The sequence below is a fragment of the Pituophis catenifer genome, unplaced genomic scaffold, assembly GCF_029215685.1.
Source record: "Pituophis catenifer annectens isolate HBS135680 unplaced genomic scaffold, rPitCat1.0.hap2 SCAF_1, whole genome shotgun sequence".
NCBI lineage: Eukaryota > Metazoa > Chordata > Lepidosauria > Squamata > Colubridae > Pituophis > Pituophis catenifer.
In genome coordinates this window covers 158,985,469-159,006,868 of record NW_027256881.1, presented here as the reverse complement: position 1 = coordinate 159,006,868, position 21,400 = coordinate 158,985,469, and the positions used below count along the sequence as shown (strand labels likewise).

General features: G+C 37.3%; 1 protein-coding gene across 1 annotated transcript; it reads right to left on the bottom strand.

The window, feature by feature from the left end:
* Positions 1 to 4,291: 4,291 nt before the first annotated feature.
* Positions 4,292 to 19,862, bottom strand: PAQR8 (progestin and adipoQ receptor family member 8). Its single transcript, XM_070956617.1, has 2 exons — positions 19,833 to 19,862; positions 4,292 to 5,364 (listed from the first exon to the last, which is right to left on the bottom strand). The coding sequence occupies exon 2, from the start codon at positions 5,351 to 5,353 to the stop codon at positions 4,292 to 4,294; it is 1,062 nt and encodes a 353-aa protein (XP_070812718.1). The 5' UTR covers positions 5,354 to 5,364; positions 19,833 to 19,862.
* Positions 19,863 to 21,400: the final 1,538 nt, after the last annotated feature.

Below are 21,400 nucleotides of genomic sequence, written 5' to 3'. Positions count from 1 at the left end.
TTAGATGTGTGGGTATTATATGAAATGTGAAGGCACTTTGGGTGTTAAGCTAAAATATATTTTATGGCTCAGTGTCCTGCAAAAAGCTACCCAGTATGGTTTAGCACCAGAGGTGGTATTCAGCAGGTGCTGACCAGTTCTGGAGAACTGGTAGCGGAAATTTTGAGTAGTTCGGAGAATTGGTAAATACCACTTCTGACTGGCCCTGCCCCTATCTATTCTCTACCTCCCGAGTCCCAGCTGATTGGGAGGAAATGGGGATTTTGCAGTAACTTTCCCCTGGAGTGGGGAGCGAATGGAGATTTTATAGTATCCTTCCCCTGCCATGCCCACCAAGCCATGCCATGCCATGCCATGCCACGCCCACCAAGCCACGCCCACAGAACCGGTAATAAAATTTAAAAAATTTGAATCCCACCACTGTTTAGCACATTCAGTGCATTGTGTAAATCTCTAAAGTAGACTAATTCAATCATTCCTGGTTGCTTTAACCACAAGAATATTCTGTTATTACATACACAGTGAGTTTGTTTAATGGAAAAAGGAAACATCATTGTCGCTCACCTGAATATTTGCTCAATTCTAAGACTTTCTGATGGATTGTGATTTGATTTCTGAGGTCTCCACAGGGGGAAACAGTGCAATATTACTTTGAACTCAAGTGTTGTAATAATTACATCTATCAGAACCTTGAATGAAAATGGCATTTTTAGCATGATAAAAGCATTAAATACTTGTATGTCTGCAGAAGCATCAAGGTTTTCTCCAAACAGTTTTTTACTAACACTCTCCCTTAATCTTGCAAATCATACAGAAGCCATATTTTGATATATAAACATTTTGATATAAACAAATTTCACATAAAACATCAATTTCTTAAACTTTACTTAAGATATCCTCTTCCCATTCTACACTTCAACAGTTTATAACACAGTATAGTTTTTCAAATGTTCTCAACAATGCAGACTTCAAGAATTTAATACAGAAGTTGTTCATATAATTCTAAAACTAACACTTTTTTTAAAAGAAAGAAAATAAAAAACTCAGTTATCATTTCATTTTAGTAACAAATAATGCCTATCATAAATATATATATTTTTAAAACTGCCTCTGAAAGATATAAACATCCAAGGCACACTTGAAACCACCACATTTTATTTGAAGTATTGGAAATAACATGTAAGTCTGCTACCACAATGTCTGGATGTCAAATCCAAATAAAGCTGAAGTTAACAACTGCAAAATAGGCATGACCCTGTAGATAGCAAGGCTAGTTTTATTAAAAAAAAAAAAAAAGTTCATAATGGTGGAACTCTAATAATAATTTGGATTGTATCTGCAATTATTGTTATTAATATTAAACTAGCAGTGCCCAACCTACTGTTCTCTGTGTATTCTAGACTTCAATTTCCAGAATCTAAAACCAGCCAGATCATACCACTTTGGAATGAAAAAACAATAATTAGAAAAAGTTGCTTTAGATCCATGTAATTGTAAAGTAAAATCAGTAAGGCTTTCTAAAGTCTCTCAAAATGGCATGTGGCTGCTTCAGGAGTACTCCATGTGATCTCTGCATCACTGGGCTTGGAGGAAACAAAGTTGTTGTGCAAGCACAAGTATGCAAAATCAACCAGGATTAGCTCCTGAAATAGCTCAATGAACCTTTTTCAAGACATGGCTGCTTTAACTATTTGAAAAGGTCCTAAAAACCAGTCCTTTTATTCATCACATTTGTTTCTAATAGTAACAGATTCACTTGGATTCATCAGTCGGAATTAAAACATTTTGTGTATGTACAGAACTAGCAGTAAAAGGACCTAGGAATTATCAGAGGCAGATATCCGAAAAAGTCTGAAGGACAATTTTAAGAAAGTTAGTACGCAGCAATTTTTCTTAAATAACCAGCCATATATTTTAAGAGTGCTTTCATCTTTAAAATTATATTTGAGGGATCTCTGCAGTTTGACTAATGCTGATTATAGTACACATTTTACAATGGATTAAATTGGAGTATTTTAAACTTTTTAATGTATGTCATCTTGTAAGCAACCAAGTTAGAGGTATGAAATACATGTTCAATGAGAACTGCTGTGAAACAAAGATATCATTTATGAAATCACAGAAAATAATGCAAATTAGTTAACAGTAAGGATAATGTATGTTCTATGAAAAAATAAGCATAGTTTATTGATTTTAGTTAGACTTTAGTTTTCATCTTAATGAAAAGTATCTCTGCTGAGTAGCAACCTAATTAAAATTCTCAAAGCCATTCCAACTATTAGAAAAATCTTAGTTGATTATGCCACTAGGTGGTGATATAAAATCACTAAGAATTTTCATACAGCCCATCGGATTTAATTGGTGGATTTATTTATTTTCTTCCTATAGTTTATATATTCTTAACAAAAATTTTCAGTGTTTATGTTGGCAGAAAATGGTTTAAATTTCTTGTGACTGGACCCATTTCTAATATTAAAAAAAACTATTATTAATTATTTTTGTTGAATCCAGCTTGGACTGCACTTGTCTTTGTACCTATATGTTAAGTATTTTCACCAAAATTTGAGTAGGTGTAAACATAGACATCTTAGATAACTGATATACTGCATATTAAGGAGAATAAGATGGGAAATTAGAATTAGAATTCTGAGTGTACCATTTCCAGACTGCAAATGGGGTTACTCATTGTCATGAATGTCCACACATGCAAAATGATTTCCACTTCCCAGCACCACCAGAAACCAAGTTTGGCACACACCTTTCAATTATATGCTAGTCTGCTATGCGCAAGTAACATTTCACAGGAAATAACATTAAATAAATAAAACATTCCATAGCTGCAATTTCTGTTTGGATATGGTGTTTGTGTTTGGAAGAGAGGAAATAAAAGTTTAGTAGTTAAATACCACATGAGACTCAAAGCACAACCCAACTGGACTCCTAGTGATGAAAAGCACAAATAAAACTGGTTAGGAAAATGTGTGGTTGGTACTATGGCATGGTACTTGTCCATGTAATACTTTTTTACAATCAAACTGCTCCTTTTCTAATTATTTAACTTGGTGCTCAAACAGGGAAGAAGTACTGTACCCTTATCTTAGTTGTCAGAATAACATTCAGGTTGTAAAAGTCCTGAATGGCTTTGTTTGAGTGACATGATGATGCCTAAAATCAAGAAGGAACCAGGAAAACTAACATTTTGACAATATGAGTGAAAGTATGCAGAAATGAATTAGGAAGAAAAGAGGCTTTATGGACAACAAACAGGAAAAACACTAGATGTTATTTATAGTCTTAGCTGCTAATCAGTATTAAAATGATAAAATAGTTCCTTTGAGCGGCACTATAAACCATGAAAATAGCATCCTATTTTGATAGCAATGAGTGCTATTTGTCCTGTGTTTTCAGATGACTATTTCTTCATGAACATCATAAAACAACTCATGAAAAGGCTAGTAACTTTTACTACCTTTGAGAATTCTACCCTTCTTTGCTTTAGCTAACCTGGGCTTGAATCATTTCGAGCTGACAACTACCAAATTATGACTGTTATTCTACCACCATACTATTTCTGAAGCTTACAACTCAGGAGAAGATTCAGCACTACTTAAGCTGTACCAGTGCTTGTACCAGTGGTATCAAGGCCACAGCTAAAATGAAACGGACCAAATGAGATTACCAACTATGTCAACCTTCACCATAATCTTTGCTCTAATCATCACTGAAGTCATAAACCTATGACTACTCTGTATCATTTCAGATTGCAAGAAATGAGTCTTACGATTTAACATGAAAAAAAAATCCCTACATGTAAACTAGTAAATTAGGAACTTTGACCCAATGTATGAAGGAATTTTTTTCTTTTATGTGACCCCATCCTAGTTTATATTCTGAAGTAGTATAACCTAGACACAATTTCAATTTCCCAATGAGATAAGAGCTTTATAAATGTGCAAGTCTATGGCAATCCTCTACTCTTCTAGTTAGTGATTAGTATCCCCTTTCATATAATACAAATTTCTGTAAATAAATAAAAGACCATTTAGAAAAATCTGCCTTCAATTAAGTATCCTAAATGCCCTTTGCCCAGCAATAGGCACAGTTAGTAAAAATGTTTAGGGCATAAGACATATTTAATAAATTAGTGCCTGCCTGTAATCAATTCCTTGATTACAATTTATAAAAAAAAAAACCACTTGGTTAAGTTACTTATATACAGTACAGTACTACTTCTCTCTTCCTACTTTTCTTCAAGCACATCAGGACTGAACCCCGTTTCTATGTCAGTCTCTCAGGATGCCTTCATGGCCAGTTCTTCCTTGATTTTGCGCTGCAATAGGAGTGCAGTGATAGCACTACAAGCAACTAAGCCAAAAAAGGAGCCACAAGACAGGATGATGGAGAGAGATCCATGTCGCTTGAATAAGATATCTTGCCTGTTCTTGTAATCCAAGAAGATGGCTTCCAATTGTGAGAGTGTGCAAATAGCAAGGAAGGTGTGAAAAATTTGATGGGCATGACCAACAATATCACAGGATCCAGGGAAATATTTTTCAGGAACTGGACAAGAAAAGAAATAAGCACTGACTAGGAAGAAAAGTATCTGGAAGGTGTGATACCAAGCAGCCAACTCCTCACAGCCTTCAAGGTGGCACATAATTACACGGTGGGCCACGGGACTGATGTCCAAGATGAATGCCAATCCTGCTGGGATCACCTGACACACTTTCCTCATGATGGGATAGGGGCGCCGGTAGCGGTACTTGGCATAGCAACAGCCAGCACATGAGAGCCATCCACAGAAAGCAGCTGCTGGCAAAAAGAAAAGCCAAAACTTGTCATACCAGGCTTGGTCAGAGCTGTAGTAGAAATGGGCCAGGGCGCTTCCGTACTGGTAGATGCTGACTCCAACATAATCCACAAAATAGAAAGTATAATGTGATATTTCTGACTTGGACTGCAAAAGATGAGCTAAGAGGCTGCATGTCAGATATGTAACAGAGGAAAGGACGAAGATGAAGAGAGGTAAGGAGCGGATCTCCAGAGACAAGTCCTCTGCTTCAGCAAATACATTAAATCTCAGCAGCACTGCCAAAGCAGCCAGAAGGTGAGTCCAAACATTAACAACCTCATTATGTTTTTGGAAGAGGCTGAAGAAATAATAGCGCCAATCCTGACCAGTGGGGCGATAGCCAGCTTGGATGTAGGGTTCTCTGAAAAGTTGGGGCACATCAGATTCTTTAACTGTGCAAGGCATCTTGGGAAAGCCTTCTTCTAGGAGCAGAGGAAGTTGACGGAGTTGTTGTCCACTGATGGACAAGGTGCTAATCCGTTCCAGAATAGCCGTCATCATTTAGATGATTCCTGAAGTGATAAGAATGTGAACAATATTAATAAGAAGGGAAAATGAAGAATACACAGAGGCAAATATTTACAATCTCTATATGTCACCATGTTTAGAGAAACTATCAAAGTTTCTTTGGACAAACAACTGGAGGAAGGAGGTGGCAATAAGGATGGTAAGATGGGACTCAATTAGGATTCAAAATTGCATTCCCAGTTTCCATTTAAAAAAAGAAAAAAAAATGATGCTTAATCCATAATGTTCTCTTTCATGTTGTGTTGTATTACAGACTTATATCCCAAATGAACATAAATGGATCTTATTGAACAGTCAAACTGCCTTCCTTGCTTTTTACAAGTTTATTTCCATTTATTAATCAAAATTAGCATTGTTATTCCATTTTTTTAAAGTCACTTGATTCTGAAAAGAATATTTGGATACATTACAACCATTGTGAAATTAATGTATTTCAGAAGTGTATAATTTGAAGCCCACAACAAAGTTTTAAGAAACAAATCTTCAAAAAATCACTACCATTTACATTTGTGACTGTTCTACCAAAAAAAAAAAAAAAGTACTGCATCTAAGTTATTCCTAAATTTTGATTCAGGGAAAAACAGCAGGTATACTGAAATTATTTCCATCAGAAAATAATGCCAGAGAAAGAGTCAGGTATAGAGGTATAAAGGGTGTTCAAAAACAGTAGCCCCAAATTATTTCCACATTCACCCCCAAAAATTACTTCCAAAAAATAGTGAGATTTATATCATCAATCTCCCATTCTTACAAAATAATTATAGTGGTAATTATCCAAAATAATGCTGCATCCCTAAATGTCAAGAACAAGTTTCGTGATAGCTAAAATGAAACAACAAAGATTGAAATCTCAAGTTTAGCACATTCAGTATAAGTAAATCACTGCAGGATTCAACATCCTGGGTCCTAGTTCAAATACTTTTCAAATACTCCCTATTTACAAAAGTGCATAGGTTACTAACCATGTATTGAATCTCAGAGTCAGTAATGACTGGAGTAATGACTAATGTGACTGTCTCAGAAATATAAAGTAATAGCTGTGCCAGATATCTCAATGGCAAGCATGGAGGACGGATATTTGTATTTCTAAAGCTTATGTTTTAAGCATGATGCTAGATGATATAGACGTATCTCATAAAACATGAGGAATACTTAAGAAAAATATGTTCATTTGTTTGGAAAATAAGAATATTTCTGCTGATCATATTGTTGTGTGATATTCTTGTTCTTGAGTTTTGTATTACCTCTAATATCTCAGTGCTTTTTACACTGACCTCGTTCTCTGGAAGTTCCTTTCTGAAACATTCACTTTTTGAATAGTATCTCATTATTAGATTTCAGTAAAACCATTCCACCTTTCTTAAAATGGGAAAAGACTACATAATCTATTTCAATCACACTGTAAGTCACCATTCCCAATTAAAAAGTCTTCAATTCAAATAACTCAGATTACTTTCAGTTATTCTAAGACAAGTGCTATTAACCTGCTAGCCTGATTTTCTACTTTCATGTCTTAAAGTTCAGCATATATTAGTTGTATACATTAAAGGAAATCTCACAATTATTTTTTTATCCATTTGTTTTAAAGCTTTGTAATGCTGATCCCCTTCCATATAGCCAATTTCATTCATTCAGCACTAAAAAAACAAATTAGATGTGATGCTATACTAAATGAGTTTAGGAAACAATGCTGTTTTCTACCTTTAATAAATGCAGATGGTCCTCAATTTCATCAGGACAGTAACACTTGAGTGGGAAAGCTCAGCTCAACTCCTTCCTCCCAATTTCCTTCCATTAATATTAGTATCTTCCTATTTATACACATACCTATATACACATATGTGAAAACCTACTGGCACCAATGGGAGATTCTTCTTGGATAATAGCATATGGGACAATTTTTGCCTGGATCATTCTCCTCACGAGTTCACTTGGTCCATGTCTGATCTTAAGGAGGGAACAAAACAGACAGACATGATTACTATATATATATATATATATTTGTTTTAACGAACATACACACACACACAGAGATAGATAGATAGATAGATAGATAGATAGATAGATAGATAGATAGATAGATAGATAGATATATGTTTTAACATGTTAAAAGTTTGTAAAGTGTTGGGAAGACTTGTTTTCAAATACAGATTAAGAGGATTGCATCTGCTATACTCTTCTCCCTTCAAATTAAAAAAATGCCATTGGGAATTTTAATAGTCATGTTAACTTTAATTAAAAGCTGAGTTTAAAAAAATCAGAGACCGTCTTGCAGCATTTATTTTAAGGAGGATCCATCTGTCTCTTTTTCTCATATACTTATGAGGCTCTTAATATTATCAAAATGCCAGTGTGATAAAACAAATTATATACACTTAGCTTTACCCTAGATAGACTGAAATCAAGGAAGAGTTCCCATTTTTCCTCTTGCCCTCTTTTATACTCTCATTGCTGACAAAACAATAGATGAAACAGTTGAAGAAACTTCAGTTAAATGTTCCTGTACATCACATTCATTTATTTATTTGAGTATGTGTTATGCTTAGTTCTATCCCAAATTAATGGCTTGTTTCAGAGAGATGTCCAAGTTCAATTAACAATTTGGATACAAATAGAAAAACAGACCAGACCACAAAGGTGTAGCATTCTGATCCAAGATTTCACAAGAAGGAAGACATTAGGGTAAGGTGAAAAAAAAGAGTGTTTTTTTTTTGTTTTTATCCTGATGTTATTATTTTTACAAATAACTCAAGGCAGCAAACATATCCAACACATTTTCCTCCTCTTACTTTCCCTACAACAACCCAGTGAGGTGGGTTGGGCTAAGAGAGAGTGACTGGCCGAAAGTCACCCAACTGGCTTTGTACTGTGACACCTTGCTTCTAATCGGAGGGAATCATTTTACATAGTTTTCCAATCACAGCACACTGATGGAGGGACGTTAAAGTAATATACTAATATAACTCCACTCCATTTTATGTTTTCGATAGTTTTCTGTTTTCTGAGCAGAAATATCTATTATTCAACATCCATTACCTAAGCTATTTTTTTCCTTATGCCAAACTAACTTATCTTTAGTCTACTACATTTAATAACTTACAACAGAAAAAAATGTCTATTATACAGTACTTTCTATAACTATTGAATCAGCAGTGACACCACCCAGCAGACTTTAACCAATTCAGAAAGCTATAAAGGAATAGTCTAGCTAGCACTTGAGTGGGAAACTACTTTGGGCAAGAATAGGAAATCAGGAGGAAAAAGTCCTGCAAGAAGGCAATGCATGATGACAAGAACACTGAACAGATGTGTCCATAGCTCAACTTGACTGAGGATTCACTTTTTACTGAATTATACTGCATACCAAATACTTGTTCAAACTGGTCATCAAACACATTTCTCAATAAGATAAAATCTAGAGTGTTTATCCATTATCAGATTCATATACTTCCATCACCTAGTGATGGTTAAGATGTGTTTCTTCATATGTAACTGGCTTTGAGCTCCTCCTGTCAACTTGACTCTAGCCATCCTCATAAGCTGAAGAAAGCTGGAGTCTACTAATAGGTACAACTTCTTCCACCTTGCAATAAATAAATATATCTGAGATTTTATCTGAACTAACAGGATTTCAGGTATTTTCTCTCTCTCTCCCTCCCTCTTTTCCTTCCTTCCTTCCTTCCTTCTTTTGGTTCAATGAAATGTTTTATTTATTCCTGAAGCATCCAAAATTCCTTATGGTCCAAAATTTCTGGACCAGCTAGATGAATTTTTCAGTTATACAAACTTCAACTACAGCAACAACAGTAAACAACAATAATTAATAAGCATCATAATGCCAGGATTATAAATAAACTTTTTAATAAACAGAAAATAAGAGAAAGTTAACAAAACTCACAGATTCCTTCATGCCAGATTCCAGGCTACAGTATTAGAAAATAAGAACTTGCTTAATTTCAGCTGTCATGTGCCAATGATGAACAAAGCAATAGGCAATTAACATTACAGAGGGAAAATCCTTGGTCAGCATTTACTGTTCCACTTCCACAAAGCTTCTATTCTCTTCTTTTCTGTGTGGGTGTAGCATTTTGCTGAAAAGCTATATTCAGTTTAGAGGGCATGTATTTCAGCCTCAGTCCCAAACAACAGCATTTGTATGCAAGTTGCCTGGTAACTCAAATGCAAAAAAAAAAAAAAAAGCAGGCAGGAAAGGACACTGTCTGGTGTACATAATTAGGAGTGTGTGATAATTTTTTTAAAATCTCGAGTTTTTTCTAATATCTCCCAGAGCTGTGGAGTCGGGAGATAAATGTTCCGACTCCGACTCCGACTCCGACTCCTCAGTTTTTTGTACTTCCGACTCCGACTCCGACTCCGACTCCCCGACTCCGACTCCTCTGTATTAATATGCGAATGTATTTTATACATTCCTTGAAGGAAAGAAAGGCAACATACATGTCATTACCACAGGACTACTGGCTGGGAAGCCAACAGTCTACTGTATTGAACAGTTTAAGCAAAAGACAAACACAATGAAAACAACAAAGTTTTATTAATTTTTTTTTATTAATTTAATTAATCAAGTTGCTGGATAGTAGCAGCAGGCATAAACATCAGGAACAGGAACTTTACCAGTTCAAAAATACAAACCACATTATTTGGTTGTTTTAGAACAAAAACAAAGCTTATCTATATGAACCAAAAACAAAATCTGTAAAACCTAGAAATGGTTTATATTAATCTTGAAATGTAGTTATAGGCTTAGCAAATGCAAATCAATTCAATGTAGAGTTCTAAGGAAGAGAATTGCCTCTGCCAGATCCTCTTTCATAGAGGCTCTTAAGTCAGACTTTATTATTTTTAGGGCTGAAAATAATCTTTCGACACTGACTTGGGTGGGTGGCATTGCAGTAACTATTCTGGCCACATCACTAACGATCTCTGGATAAACAAGGATGGCTTCTTCAACAGTAAGTTTTGATGAGCGATCATACTTTTCAACTTCTTTTAGTGCTTTATAAAACTCCTGTTGGAATTTTTTTATTTGGACATTTACTGGTTCTGTAACGCTTATGCGACGTCGCTTTCCTTTAGCAACTTCCATTTTGTCTAAGAAGGAATCAAAGTCTAATTCTTCGTTTGAAGAAGATGATTCTGAGTTACCACTATTGCTTAAAAGAACTCCATCCTCCTGTGGAGGTATTTCAGGTCGTAATCCCTTCATGCGAACTGCTACATCATAGAGGGCCTTTTTCCCAGTAGCAATCTGTTTACTGTTCAATAAAAGTCGGCTCATTGGGTCGACATAAATAGCCGCTAACAAGATTTCATTTTCCAGCAAAAGACTCTCTCTTTTCATCATTGAAGATGCAATGCCCTCAGCTATTAACCCTCCATTTTTGTTCAGGCGATATAACAGGCTCTTCCATTCCAAGAGGAATTTACCCGGGGTTAGATCATCACATTGCAACCTCTTGGTGACAGTGAAGGGGTGAGAAAGAAGGTTCTCCAGCTCTTTTGTTTGTGTCCACTGGCTTGCAGTTAATGCAAGATTTTCATTGTCCATTTCTTCTATGAAGTCTTTAAGTTCAAGCAAACGCTTCACCATTAAATAAGTGCTTCCCCAGCGAGTTGTTTGATCCAAAATGGCTCCTTTTCCTGCACGTCTTTTCAAAATTGCATCTGTTTTTGGGGCCCTGGCTGCAACAGTTACTTGCCGTAATTTGCCAATTAATGTAGCTGCATGGCGATCTTTTAATCCATCTCTTATGGCAAGTTGCAGTGTATGAACAGCACATCGCATATGATGAATAGTAGCAAGCTTCAATGCTTCTTCAACAAAGTTGTCTAAAAAAATGTCAGCATTCTCTTCAGTTTCTAAACTTTCTCTAATACTTGCAGAGCTGTCTTCCTCTAAGTCTAATATCTGTTTGATACCTTCTTCATCTGCCTTCATCTTCTCAATTGTGCTCAACATGTTAGAAGCGTTATCTGTCACAACACATAAAATCTGTTCCTTTTTAATTTCAAAATCTTCTAGAACACCCTCCACTAACTTCTGAAGGTAATCACTGGTGTGATGTGCCTGAGTGTCCTTTACTCCGAGGGTCCGTGTTATTGTTTTGTTATTTTCATCCACAAATCTAACATTAATAGCGAAATAATTGACTCTGTGACGTGTGCATGCATCCATTTTAAGGAAGACAAAACGTCCTTTCATAACTTTCTGTAGTTCTTCCTTTTTACATTTGGCCTCCTCAATTATAAGTTTCCTTATACTTTCTCTTTCCAGAGAAACACCAAGTTTTTTTGCCATTTCTCCATTTAGGCCTAAAAAGGCTGTCTGTGAAAAGAAGGATAGTGGTACACTATTCTTTACTACCATTTCAATAATGTGGTGTTTGAATTTTTCTGGTGTCATCCTTATGGTAACTTTGTCAGATATAAAGAATTTTCTTATTTGTGATTGTTCTCCAGTAGATTTCTGAACGTTTTTTGTCACAGAAGTAGATGCAATGTTTTCATTGCTATCTTTCTCATTCACGGCTTCTAACACTTTGGGATGAAAACGCTGTAAGTGTCTTTTCAAATTTGATGCTCTTGTAGGTGCATTTTTATCAGGCCCACTGAAACTGCTAATTTTTGCATCACATTGTTTTTCACCATCATCATCTTTTCTAATACATTGGCACACGTAATGTTTTCCATCACTTGATAATGCAAAGTGCTCATAAACAGTAGACTTTGTTGTGTTTGTTGTTAGCAGTCTTTTTGCCATTGTTTAGGATGCCTCTTTCCCTAAAATATAAAATATGTTATACTAACTGGCATATAATTAGATTTTTAATATCAACATACACAGTCTTGTAAGTTGTACGTACATGGCTTTATACAAACAAATAAGCTATATATCCCAGCACTAAACCTAGACATGATTTGTCCTATACAATATAAACACTTACAGTTGAATCCAAGAAGCTGTTCCACCAAGTTCTTCTAAGCCAGTGGTTCTCAACCTTCCTAATGCCGCGACCCTTTAATACAGTTCCTCATGTTGTGGTGACCCCCAACCAGGGGTGGGTTCTAAATTTTTTTACTACCGGTTCTGTGGGCGTGGCTTATTTTGTGGGCATGGCTTGGAGGTTATGTGACTGGGTGGGTGTGGCTAGCTGGTCATGTGACCGGGTGGCCATGGCTATGTGTATAGAGGGCTGAAAAAAGTCATTTCTGACAGGTCCTCGCACTTTTGACTGGTCCTCACACTTATGACCATCCTCACATTTATGCCCGTGCAGCATTTTTAACAACCATGTCACTCATTTCACAACTGCTTCTCTTCACCATGGTGACAAGATAGGGCAAAAACGTAAAATGTGAGGACAGTCGTAAGTTCGAGGACTGGTCAAAAGGGAGAGGACCAGTCAGAAATAACTTTTTCAGCCCTCTGAGTAGTCCATATACATAAAAGGATACAGCAATAGAGAGGGATGAAGGAAGGGAAGGGAAATTAGAGTAGGAGTGAGGGTAAGAGAGGGAGGAAGAGAGGAGGAGAAGGAGAAAGGAAGAGGAAGTAGGGAGGAGAAGAAGAGGGTGAGGAAGAGAAAGTAAGAAGGAAAGAAAAGAGAGAGGTGGTAGGTTTGAGGAGAAAGATTGCTGTACAATAAAAAAGATGAAAGGGAAGAAAGCCAACCCCAAACAAATATAAAGATATTAAGATAAAGAATGAATTGTTAAACTTTAAAGAATAAAAGAGAACAAATATGAATAAATAACAATAATTAGAAACACACATACAAACATACAATGTATTTTCTTTGAACAGAGTATTTGGCCGGTTCATAAATTTAAACAGTGTTTAGTCATGTTTAAAGTTTAAGCTAACAATCAGAGTTACAAGTTTTTATAGCCTTAGCTGAATGACAGCAGTTTTTCCAATGGTTTACAGCTTCAGTCTTGAACTATTGACCCTCCATTCCCTTCACTTATGCAAGTGTCTCTAGTCCTGCAAAAAACATATTTACTTAATCCCTTATCAGTGAGAGGCTAGGTTACCCATGGGCGCTGCGTTCCCTGTAACAGCAGAACACAACACTATGGAAAGTATAAGTATTGCCACTCCTAATTGTGCGTTGCGTGCCTTATAGTGAAGCACATGAAAAGCATGCTTCTTCACGGTCACTTAACGTGTTCATTTTGCGGTTACGTGAGGCACTGCATGCATTGGTCTTTATTCTTACAGTAGAGAAGTCATTAATTATAACTTTTTGTGAATTGGGACATTTAAACTTGCTTTTTTTAAAATTCCAATCTAAATTTAGTAGGAGTCGGAGTCGGAGTCGGTGCATTGTTTGCCGACTCCGACTCCGACTCCAGGTACCCAAAATTTCCTCCGACTCCGACTCCTCGACTCCGACTCCGACTCCGACTCCACAGCACTGATATCTCCTCAAGTACCCTTTTTTATTTTTATTTTTTTACCACACTACAATAGAAGTTCTAAATAAACATGTTGATTTTTCATTCCTGCAAATTTTTTTAATAATGAACATTATCAACATTCTACGTAAAAAGAACTGAGTTCTATATTTGTACAAACTGTGTCCCTTGAACACATTTTCATGCTATCATCATGCTAATCAGAAGTAGGGACAGTTATGCAGGTCATAATCATTCACCCTTCTCTTTCCTTCTATAGTAGATTCTGAAAGCTAATGTTTGTGGCTCAGAATTTATCCCTGTTTAATTTTTAAACTGTTTCCAGCCACCAGTTCTCTATTTTTATAATTGGGATCTGGAATACTTTTCTCTCCTACTTTTAAAATAGTTCTAGGAGAAAAATAAATTTGAATTCAGGTAATAAATGCTTTCCTCTATTTCTTCTTTTTATATATAATCCACCACAAACTATTTAATTAGAAATTTTTTTTCCTGATAAGGAATTCTAAATATTTTATTTTTATGTGTCACTCTCAAATCAGTAGTATAAAATAACCTCCATAAACAGCAAACTGAACCTGACAATTTTTTCTATGTATTTATTTTGATTTGAAAAATAAAGTCAATTTGAACTGTTTATGTTCTACCCCTTTTCTAGATATGTAGATAACTTCAATCAGAAGTGCACACAGACGCCTGAAAACAGAATCTGAATGACAATGACCACTCAATTATATATGGGCCATTTCAATAATTAACATGCAGGAGGATATTTTCAGATTTGCCCTTCACATAAGCATCTAGGTTACATAATGATTCCGCTGTCCAGTAGACTTGTAAGAAGAGTGCCTGCTTTGCAAGGCCACCACAAGCTGGACTAAAAGATGGATTCAATTAGTAGTAGTGGCTCTGCTTGAAATGGGAAGGTATTTTCTCTCAACATTACTTTTGCATCTATGGACATAGTTAAAAAGCCCTTGAAATAGTTGCTCAGTCACACATTTGGTAAATATCAAGAGATTCAACAGTCAGTAAGTCTTGAATGGTTGCTTCAAGCTAAGGAAAGTACCCCTTCAAGACTCCTCACTGTCCTAGCAACCAGCAGTAAAAACTTAACAGTTATGGGTTGTCAGGTGTGAACAAACCAGACCTACACATGTAGGGTTCATCAAACTAGCTGCTTTATTGTTCTATGCCTATTTCAAAGGAATCTCCCCAGGCTGGCAGCTTTGCCTGGGAAACACTAGATAAGGCTCAAAGAAATTCAGGGGAGATCAGACATTGTCCTCTTCTTTTTATGTAATGAGTCCAGACTAATTCCCTGCTTGAACCCTCCTCCCAACTGGGACAGTTGCTCTCCAACATTGGCACACATATGTCCAGTGTTAAATATTTACACACATACTATTTATTTAGTCATCCTATTTATATGGCTGCTCATCAGATTCTGAGTGACGTACAATAAAAACATACTATAAATCAATAATATAAAAGGTCAACAATTTGAAAAAGTATTAATATTATGATGAATTGGCAATCCAAGAACAATAAATTGCATCACTCTTTGCATTTTGAATATAGGGTGGCATCCTCCAGCTATAATGGCTTAGTATCTCTTTGCCTCCTTTTGAGTGAAAAACAGCATTATTCTCGTACAGTAAAAACTTACTTAATGTTTAGTAGTGTCACCAGGAAGCCAATAAAAATGCCTGATGGATTCAGTTTTGCAAGCTGAGTCTCCAGATCAGGGAATACAAGTATGTCAATTCGTATTCTATTCCCCCAAAAGGGGAAATAGGATTGCATATATTTCCTTCAATCTAACTAGCATTTATTTCAACTCTATTGACCAACTTTGTTTCTGAACACATAGCTTGTGTGAGCTGGACTTTGCCAAAAAATGAAAACAACATACCTGTTTTGTTCAATAGTCAAATCCTAGACTGTGAACTGGGTTGGGAAACATTTTGATAATTAATGCCACCACCTAACACTGAGGATGGAGCTTTCCATTTGTTTTTTCTAGATGTATGATCATTTTAAAAATCAGCTTATTTTAGGACATTTTTTTATAATTCTGTAAGAAACAACCTCAACGTGATGGGAAATTGTGTCAATGATATTTCATCATTAAGCCACCGAAATTCAGCAGAGGAAATTTCAGCAAAAGAAAATAAGGAAAAGCCCAGCACTGCTTGCGGCTGAGGAAGGAATCAACCTTCCCCTATGTAGCTCAGAAAAGAAACGCAAGTAAGCAGATGACTCAAACAAGCTCATTACAAAATGTATGAGTTTTTTTCACATAGCAAGAAAATATGCTCATAATGGTTATATCACTTCTCAGTCTTTTAGCTAAGATCAAGTGTAGTGTATATCAATTAAATATCCTCTGGGGAGACAGAGTATGATGAACATGATGAGATAGCGCTGAAGAGAATTTTCACATAAGTTCACACTTTTTAATAAAAGAAAAAAAGAAAACAAATATAAACAGCCCCAAGAACTGAAAAAAATAGGATTATGAAAAATGCAAGAAAAGAGATATAAATGTAAAAAAAAATGGGATTTGCGAAAAATACAAATGAGAGCAACGATTCACTTACAATTGTATTTCATCACAGGATTATGCAAATCCTGTCTGAGCCTCCAGAGAACAGGAAGGCGAGGTCTATACTGTATGCAGGACCAGTATAGCCAATGGGAAGCAGCAAAGTATCTAACCTTTAATAAGCATGTTTTCAATCTCAACTTTACTTTTTATCTCTCTCCCTATTCCTCTCCCTATCTATCCTAATCTAATTTAACCTAATCTATTATTTATCTCTCTATATCTCTCTATCATGTTGAGTCATTATTAACTCCTGGCAACTTCCTGGACTAATGTCTGCAATTATCTTGGCAAAGTTTTCAGAAGTGGTTTGCGCTTGCCTGCTTCCTAAAGCTGAGGAAAAGTGACTGGCTCAAGGTCACTGAGCTGGCACGATTAGCACTCACACACTCACATTTTCTGGCCTGATGCCTTAACCACCATACCAACTCTACCTCAACATAGACCAGTGGTGGGTTGCTCCCGGTTTGATCCGGTTCTATAGAACCGGTAGTAAAGCCAGTGGGAGGCTCTGCCCACCCACATCATTGTGGGTAATCTGTGCATATGCAGAAGCGCGCGCATGAGCAAAGCAAGTGTGTGCACACTCCCGCTGCGAACTGGTAGTAAATGTAAGTTTAACCAACCCCTGACATAGACCCACACTACCAAGAAAACAATTGATTTGCCATGGCAAAACCTCAGCATTCTTTACCAAATGTTTCTATGTACAATATTATCTGGTAATTGTTTATAGTGGGGAAAATCCTGTTCCAGAAGTTTTAGAGAATTTTACAGAATATTGCAGAATTTTTAAGGATTAAGAAACTTGGATATCCAAGCCAAACTCTATGCCTATTGTCCAAAAACTGCCTAACAACAAGAAGAAAAATTCCCATTTGGATGAATATAATTTTGTATTGTACTGAGTAGGGAGTCCCATTTTCCAAGCTAGTATCTTTCCAGATGTTTGGAATGTCAACTCCCAAAATGTTCAACTTTTGAAACAAGGCTCCATGTTTTCCCGTCTAATTTTACTTATTATTCAGTCATTTGTTTGGTAATTGAGACAGAAATATGGAATATAGCTTCATGTATTATATGTCTAACAATCCACTTTTCCCATCAATAGTAATATTTACATTGGGAAGTAAAAAACTAATCCAAGCTGAACTGTGGCATAGTAGTTGAGGAGATGGATTATGAGCAGGAACCAGATCTTAGCCTATCCTCAAATCTAGAAGCTTCCTGGGTAACTTTGGAGCAGTCACACCATCCTAGACCACCCTAAATCATAGATTGTTGTTGTGGGGAAAAACAGAACAGGGGAACCCTACAGTATGTATGCCACCTTGACCTACAAAATAAAAGATAAGATATAAATCAAATAAATAAACATTTTACTGCATAGTAGGAATCCATTTTCTTGTACTGCACCATGCTCATATGAATTACGCATTAGGTACCCAAACAGTTCAAGCTTCATTTTCCAGAACTTTAATGATTTTTCAATCTAGATTCTGCAAATTAAGATTGTTCCTGAATTTTCATTCAGGCTTGTCTATTTTACACTAGAGTTTGGGAGTAAGAAAAAAGAATTACTTGGCACTAAACTAACTGTCTGGAGTCAATGCCAGAAGCATAAACAAACATTTTTTTTGTCCATGTGACAGCAATATTTTTTAATATTTTTTAAAATTAAAATATTTTTATCCTTTAATCAAAGCTGGGTAAAGACACTAAGGAAAAAACAGTACAAAAATTAAACTTTAAAAATTAATTTTAAAATAACATGTCATAAATTAGCTATAAGAGATTCAGGACCAAACAGGGAACTCAGGTTTAGATTATATACTAAAGAACAAAAAACTACTAGAAGTCATTCAGAAAAACTAGCAGTAGTTTTCTACAATCGCAAAAGAGAGGAACAGTATAACTGTATTTAACTAATAGGATTAATAAATTGCTTTTCTGTTCATGAGTAACCTCCAAGTTATTATTTAAGCATGTTCTTAAAAAAAGAGTAATATCCCAACACAATATTTTAAAAAATCCCCCCATATCCCCAAACATTGCAGGTTATTAAAAGTCCCCCAAATTCAGTAAAGATGAAACTGAACTCATTTCCTCAGGAGCTAGATCTTCGAACCAACTCAGTTCTAATACGGATAGCAAAAAAAAAACAACAACAGGAGCACATGAACTGATGCTGCCTCTCTCAGTTCGAATCCACCCCCTTGGTGGCAATTTATTTCTAATTCTAGGTTGGATGCCTAACTAGCTGAGGTCACTTGATTGACTGTAAATTGTTCCCCAAAACATACAAGCAGCCATTACAATTGTTTTAATTATGCTTGCTGTGGATTTTGTTGGAAGGAAGGAATAACTTTACCCTTTTATCTGTCATTGAATTTTCCAAGGCCCTATGAACAACTAAGATGCAAGACTGCCAGTTTAGTGTAGTGCTTAAGGCACAGGGCTAGAAATCAGGATATTGTGAGTTCTAAGTGTCAGCAGTCTCTCTCTGTTCTGTGAAGAAGACAATGACAAGCCACTTCTAAAATCTTGATAAGAAAACTGCAGGGACTTGTCTGGAGGCATTCCTGTGGCTAATGAACTAAAAGGAAGAACAAGGAAGGAAAAATTTCCAACAAGGCTGCATCTCTCATCTCCACTAGGATCATTCAAGAAGTCCTTCTTCTCTTATAGTTCTGGGTAGAAATTATCACAGCTCTGAGGAGCAGTAAATCGTATTATGCAAACGACACTTCGAAAGGATTTCCTCCCAACATGCCTGCCTGTGATTACAAAGCCTCCTTACAGTTCTCGCCTCTGAATTCTGATTTCTACTAAGTTGCCTGGGACCCGTCACGGCGAAGCCGAGGGAAAGGAGGGTTTATCCACTCAGGTTGAGTTCTCCGCTCAGACCAGCAGACCAAATCGCCCAAAGGAAAACGAGGGTTTTCACCGTTTCCCCGTACTTACTTTGTGGGCTGCCAGATTCTTCATTATCCCAAACCGTTGCAAGAACTACTTGTAAGCAACACATCACAGTTGGAAGATGTAGCGGCATAACGTCACCGCCGCCCACGAATCCAAGACACAAACAAAACACACGCGGGCGCGCGCGCATGTACACACACAAACACAATCACTCCCACCCAGAACAACAAGTCTGCCGGAAAAAAAACAAACAAGGATCATTTGCAACAGAAGAGCACGAAGAGGTCTTCTTTCAAACAGGAGCTAATTTATTGCGGGCGGCGGGGAGGGCGAACTGAAATAGGCTTGGGAGATCAAATGGCAGTGAACGTGTTGCTCTGGCTTCAGGAGCGACCACGGAAGGAAACCTGCACACTCTCCGAAGCGCTGCCTCCAAAGCTACCGGGGCAAATGAAATGCAATCAGAGTCCCGGTTCAAACACTCACTGAAAAGTACCCCAAAGAAGCAGCGGGATTACGGGCACTTCAAGTCAGATGACTCGCCATCTCCACTCGGGGCGACGGATGGATGGAGACTCTTGCTCCAGGCGCTTCATTCCAGTCTCCCGTTTCGCCGTAAGGCTGTTCCTTCCACCTTCTCCAGGCGCAGCGGCGATTCTGGACAAAACCTGCGCTTGCTCCGGAGGAAGAAAGGCGAGGCAAGCGCCCCCCCTCTCTCTCTCTGCCTCCCTTCCTAGTTCTTGCAGGGATGCGGCGGAGACTAGGGGCCTTGCACGGCCGCCCGGGTGTCTGCGCTGCGCTGCGCTGCGCTGCGTTACTCTGCACACCGACTCCTCCCACCCTCCTTCCGACAGTTGCTCCCCAGTCCGCGAAGACAGGAAGGCGAGGGACGCTCGGAACGGCCACCTGCACCGCCCGCCACACGCGACGAGGGCGCCCCGCCCCTGCCTCACCTGTCCCTTTTGTCGAATCGCACACCTGCAGGCACTACTCCGCTGAGAAGTTCGCCAAACCCTCGGATGCTTGGACTTCTCGCGTTCAGAGGCCTAGCGGGGTGAAATCATCCATAGAGAGGGATTTATAGAGGCAAGCTGTATATGATAGGTCTAGTGACCATACGCCCTTTATTGTAAAAGGAAAGTCCTGTATTTCAGAAAGCAGTCTTTTAGATTTCTTTCTTTCTCAAAAGCCAACATTTGTCCTTTATTTTCGTCATTTAACTTTTACAGTAGACAGGCAGGGAACCACTTAATGCACAGTCTTGTGAAAAATACGGAAATTGAATTGTCTTTTTAAAGCAAATGTACTTATCTTAGAATATGGGTTTTTGCACAGTTTTTTCTTGTCTTAGCTATTGAATTTTCCTTTGTGAAGAAAAGGTACAAATATAAACAGTTACATTTTTCATTGTTATGAACCGCTTTTCAGATTTGTCCCCTTTTGAGGTTGTCCTTTACTTTTTCCCAAGAAAATATGGTCATCATAATTATAGGAGATTAGAGGGCTGTTCATTGTGAAAGGCACTGGGGGATGGAAATTACTCATGTAACCAGAGGTTTTTCCCAGAGGCACAAGTATGTAACACATAGTAGGTGTGATCAGGCACTAGAACACCATGGATTAATTATCACTTTAAAATCCTATATAGTCCCCAGAGAGTGGGCAGCATAGAAATATGAATAATAAAATAAATAGTGGTTAAGGCACTAGACCAGAGGTCTTCAAACTTGGCAGCTTTAAGACTTGTGGACTTGCGGAGTTGAAGTCCACAAGTCTTAAAGCTGCCAAGTTTGGGGAGCCCTGCACTAGACTGAAACAGGGAGACAAAGACTTCTAGTCCCACATTAGGTATGAAAGCTGGCTGGGTGACTTTAGGCTAGTTTCTCTCTCTCTCATCCCACAACATCATGCTTTGGGCAACAAACCAGTTGGTCGATTCCTGTTACAACCGAGGGATCAACACATGGTTGATCCAAAAAAAGCAAATTCTCTCTTTCCCCACCCATCCCTCCCCCACCTCTCTCTCTCTCCCTCTCTCTCTCTGTCTTTGTTTC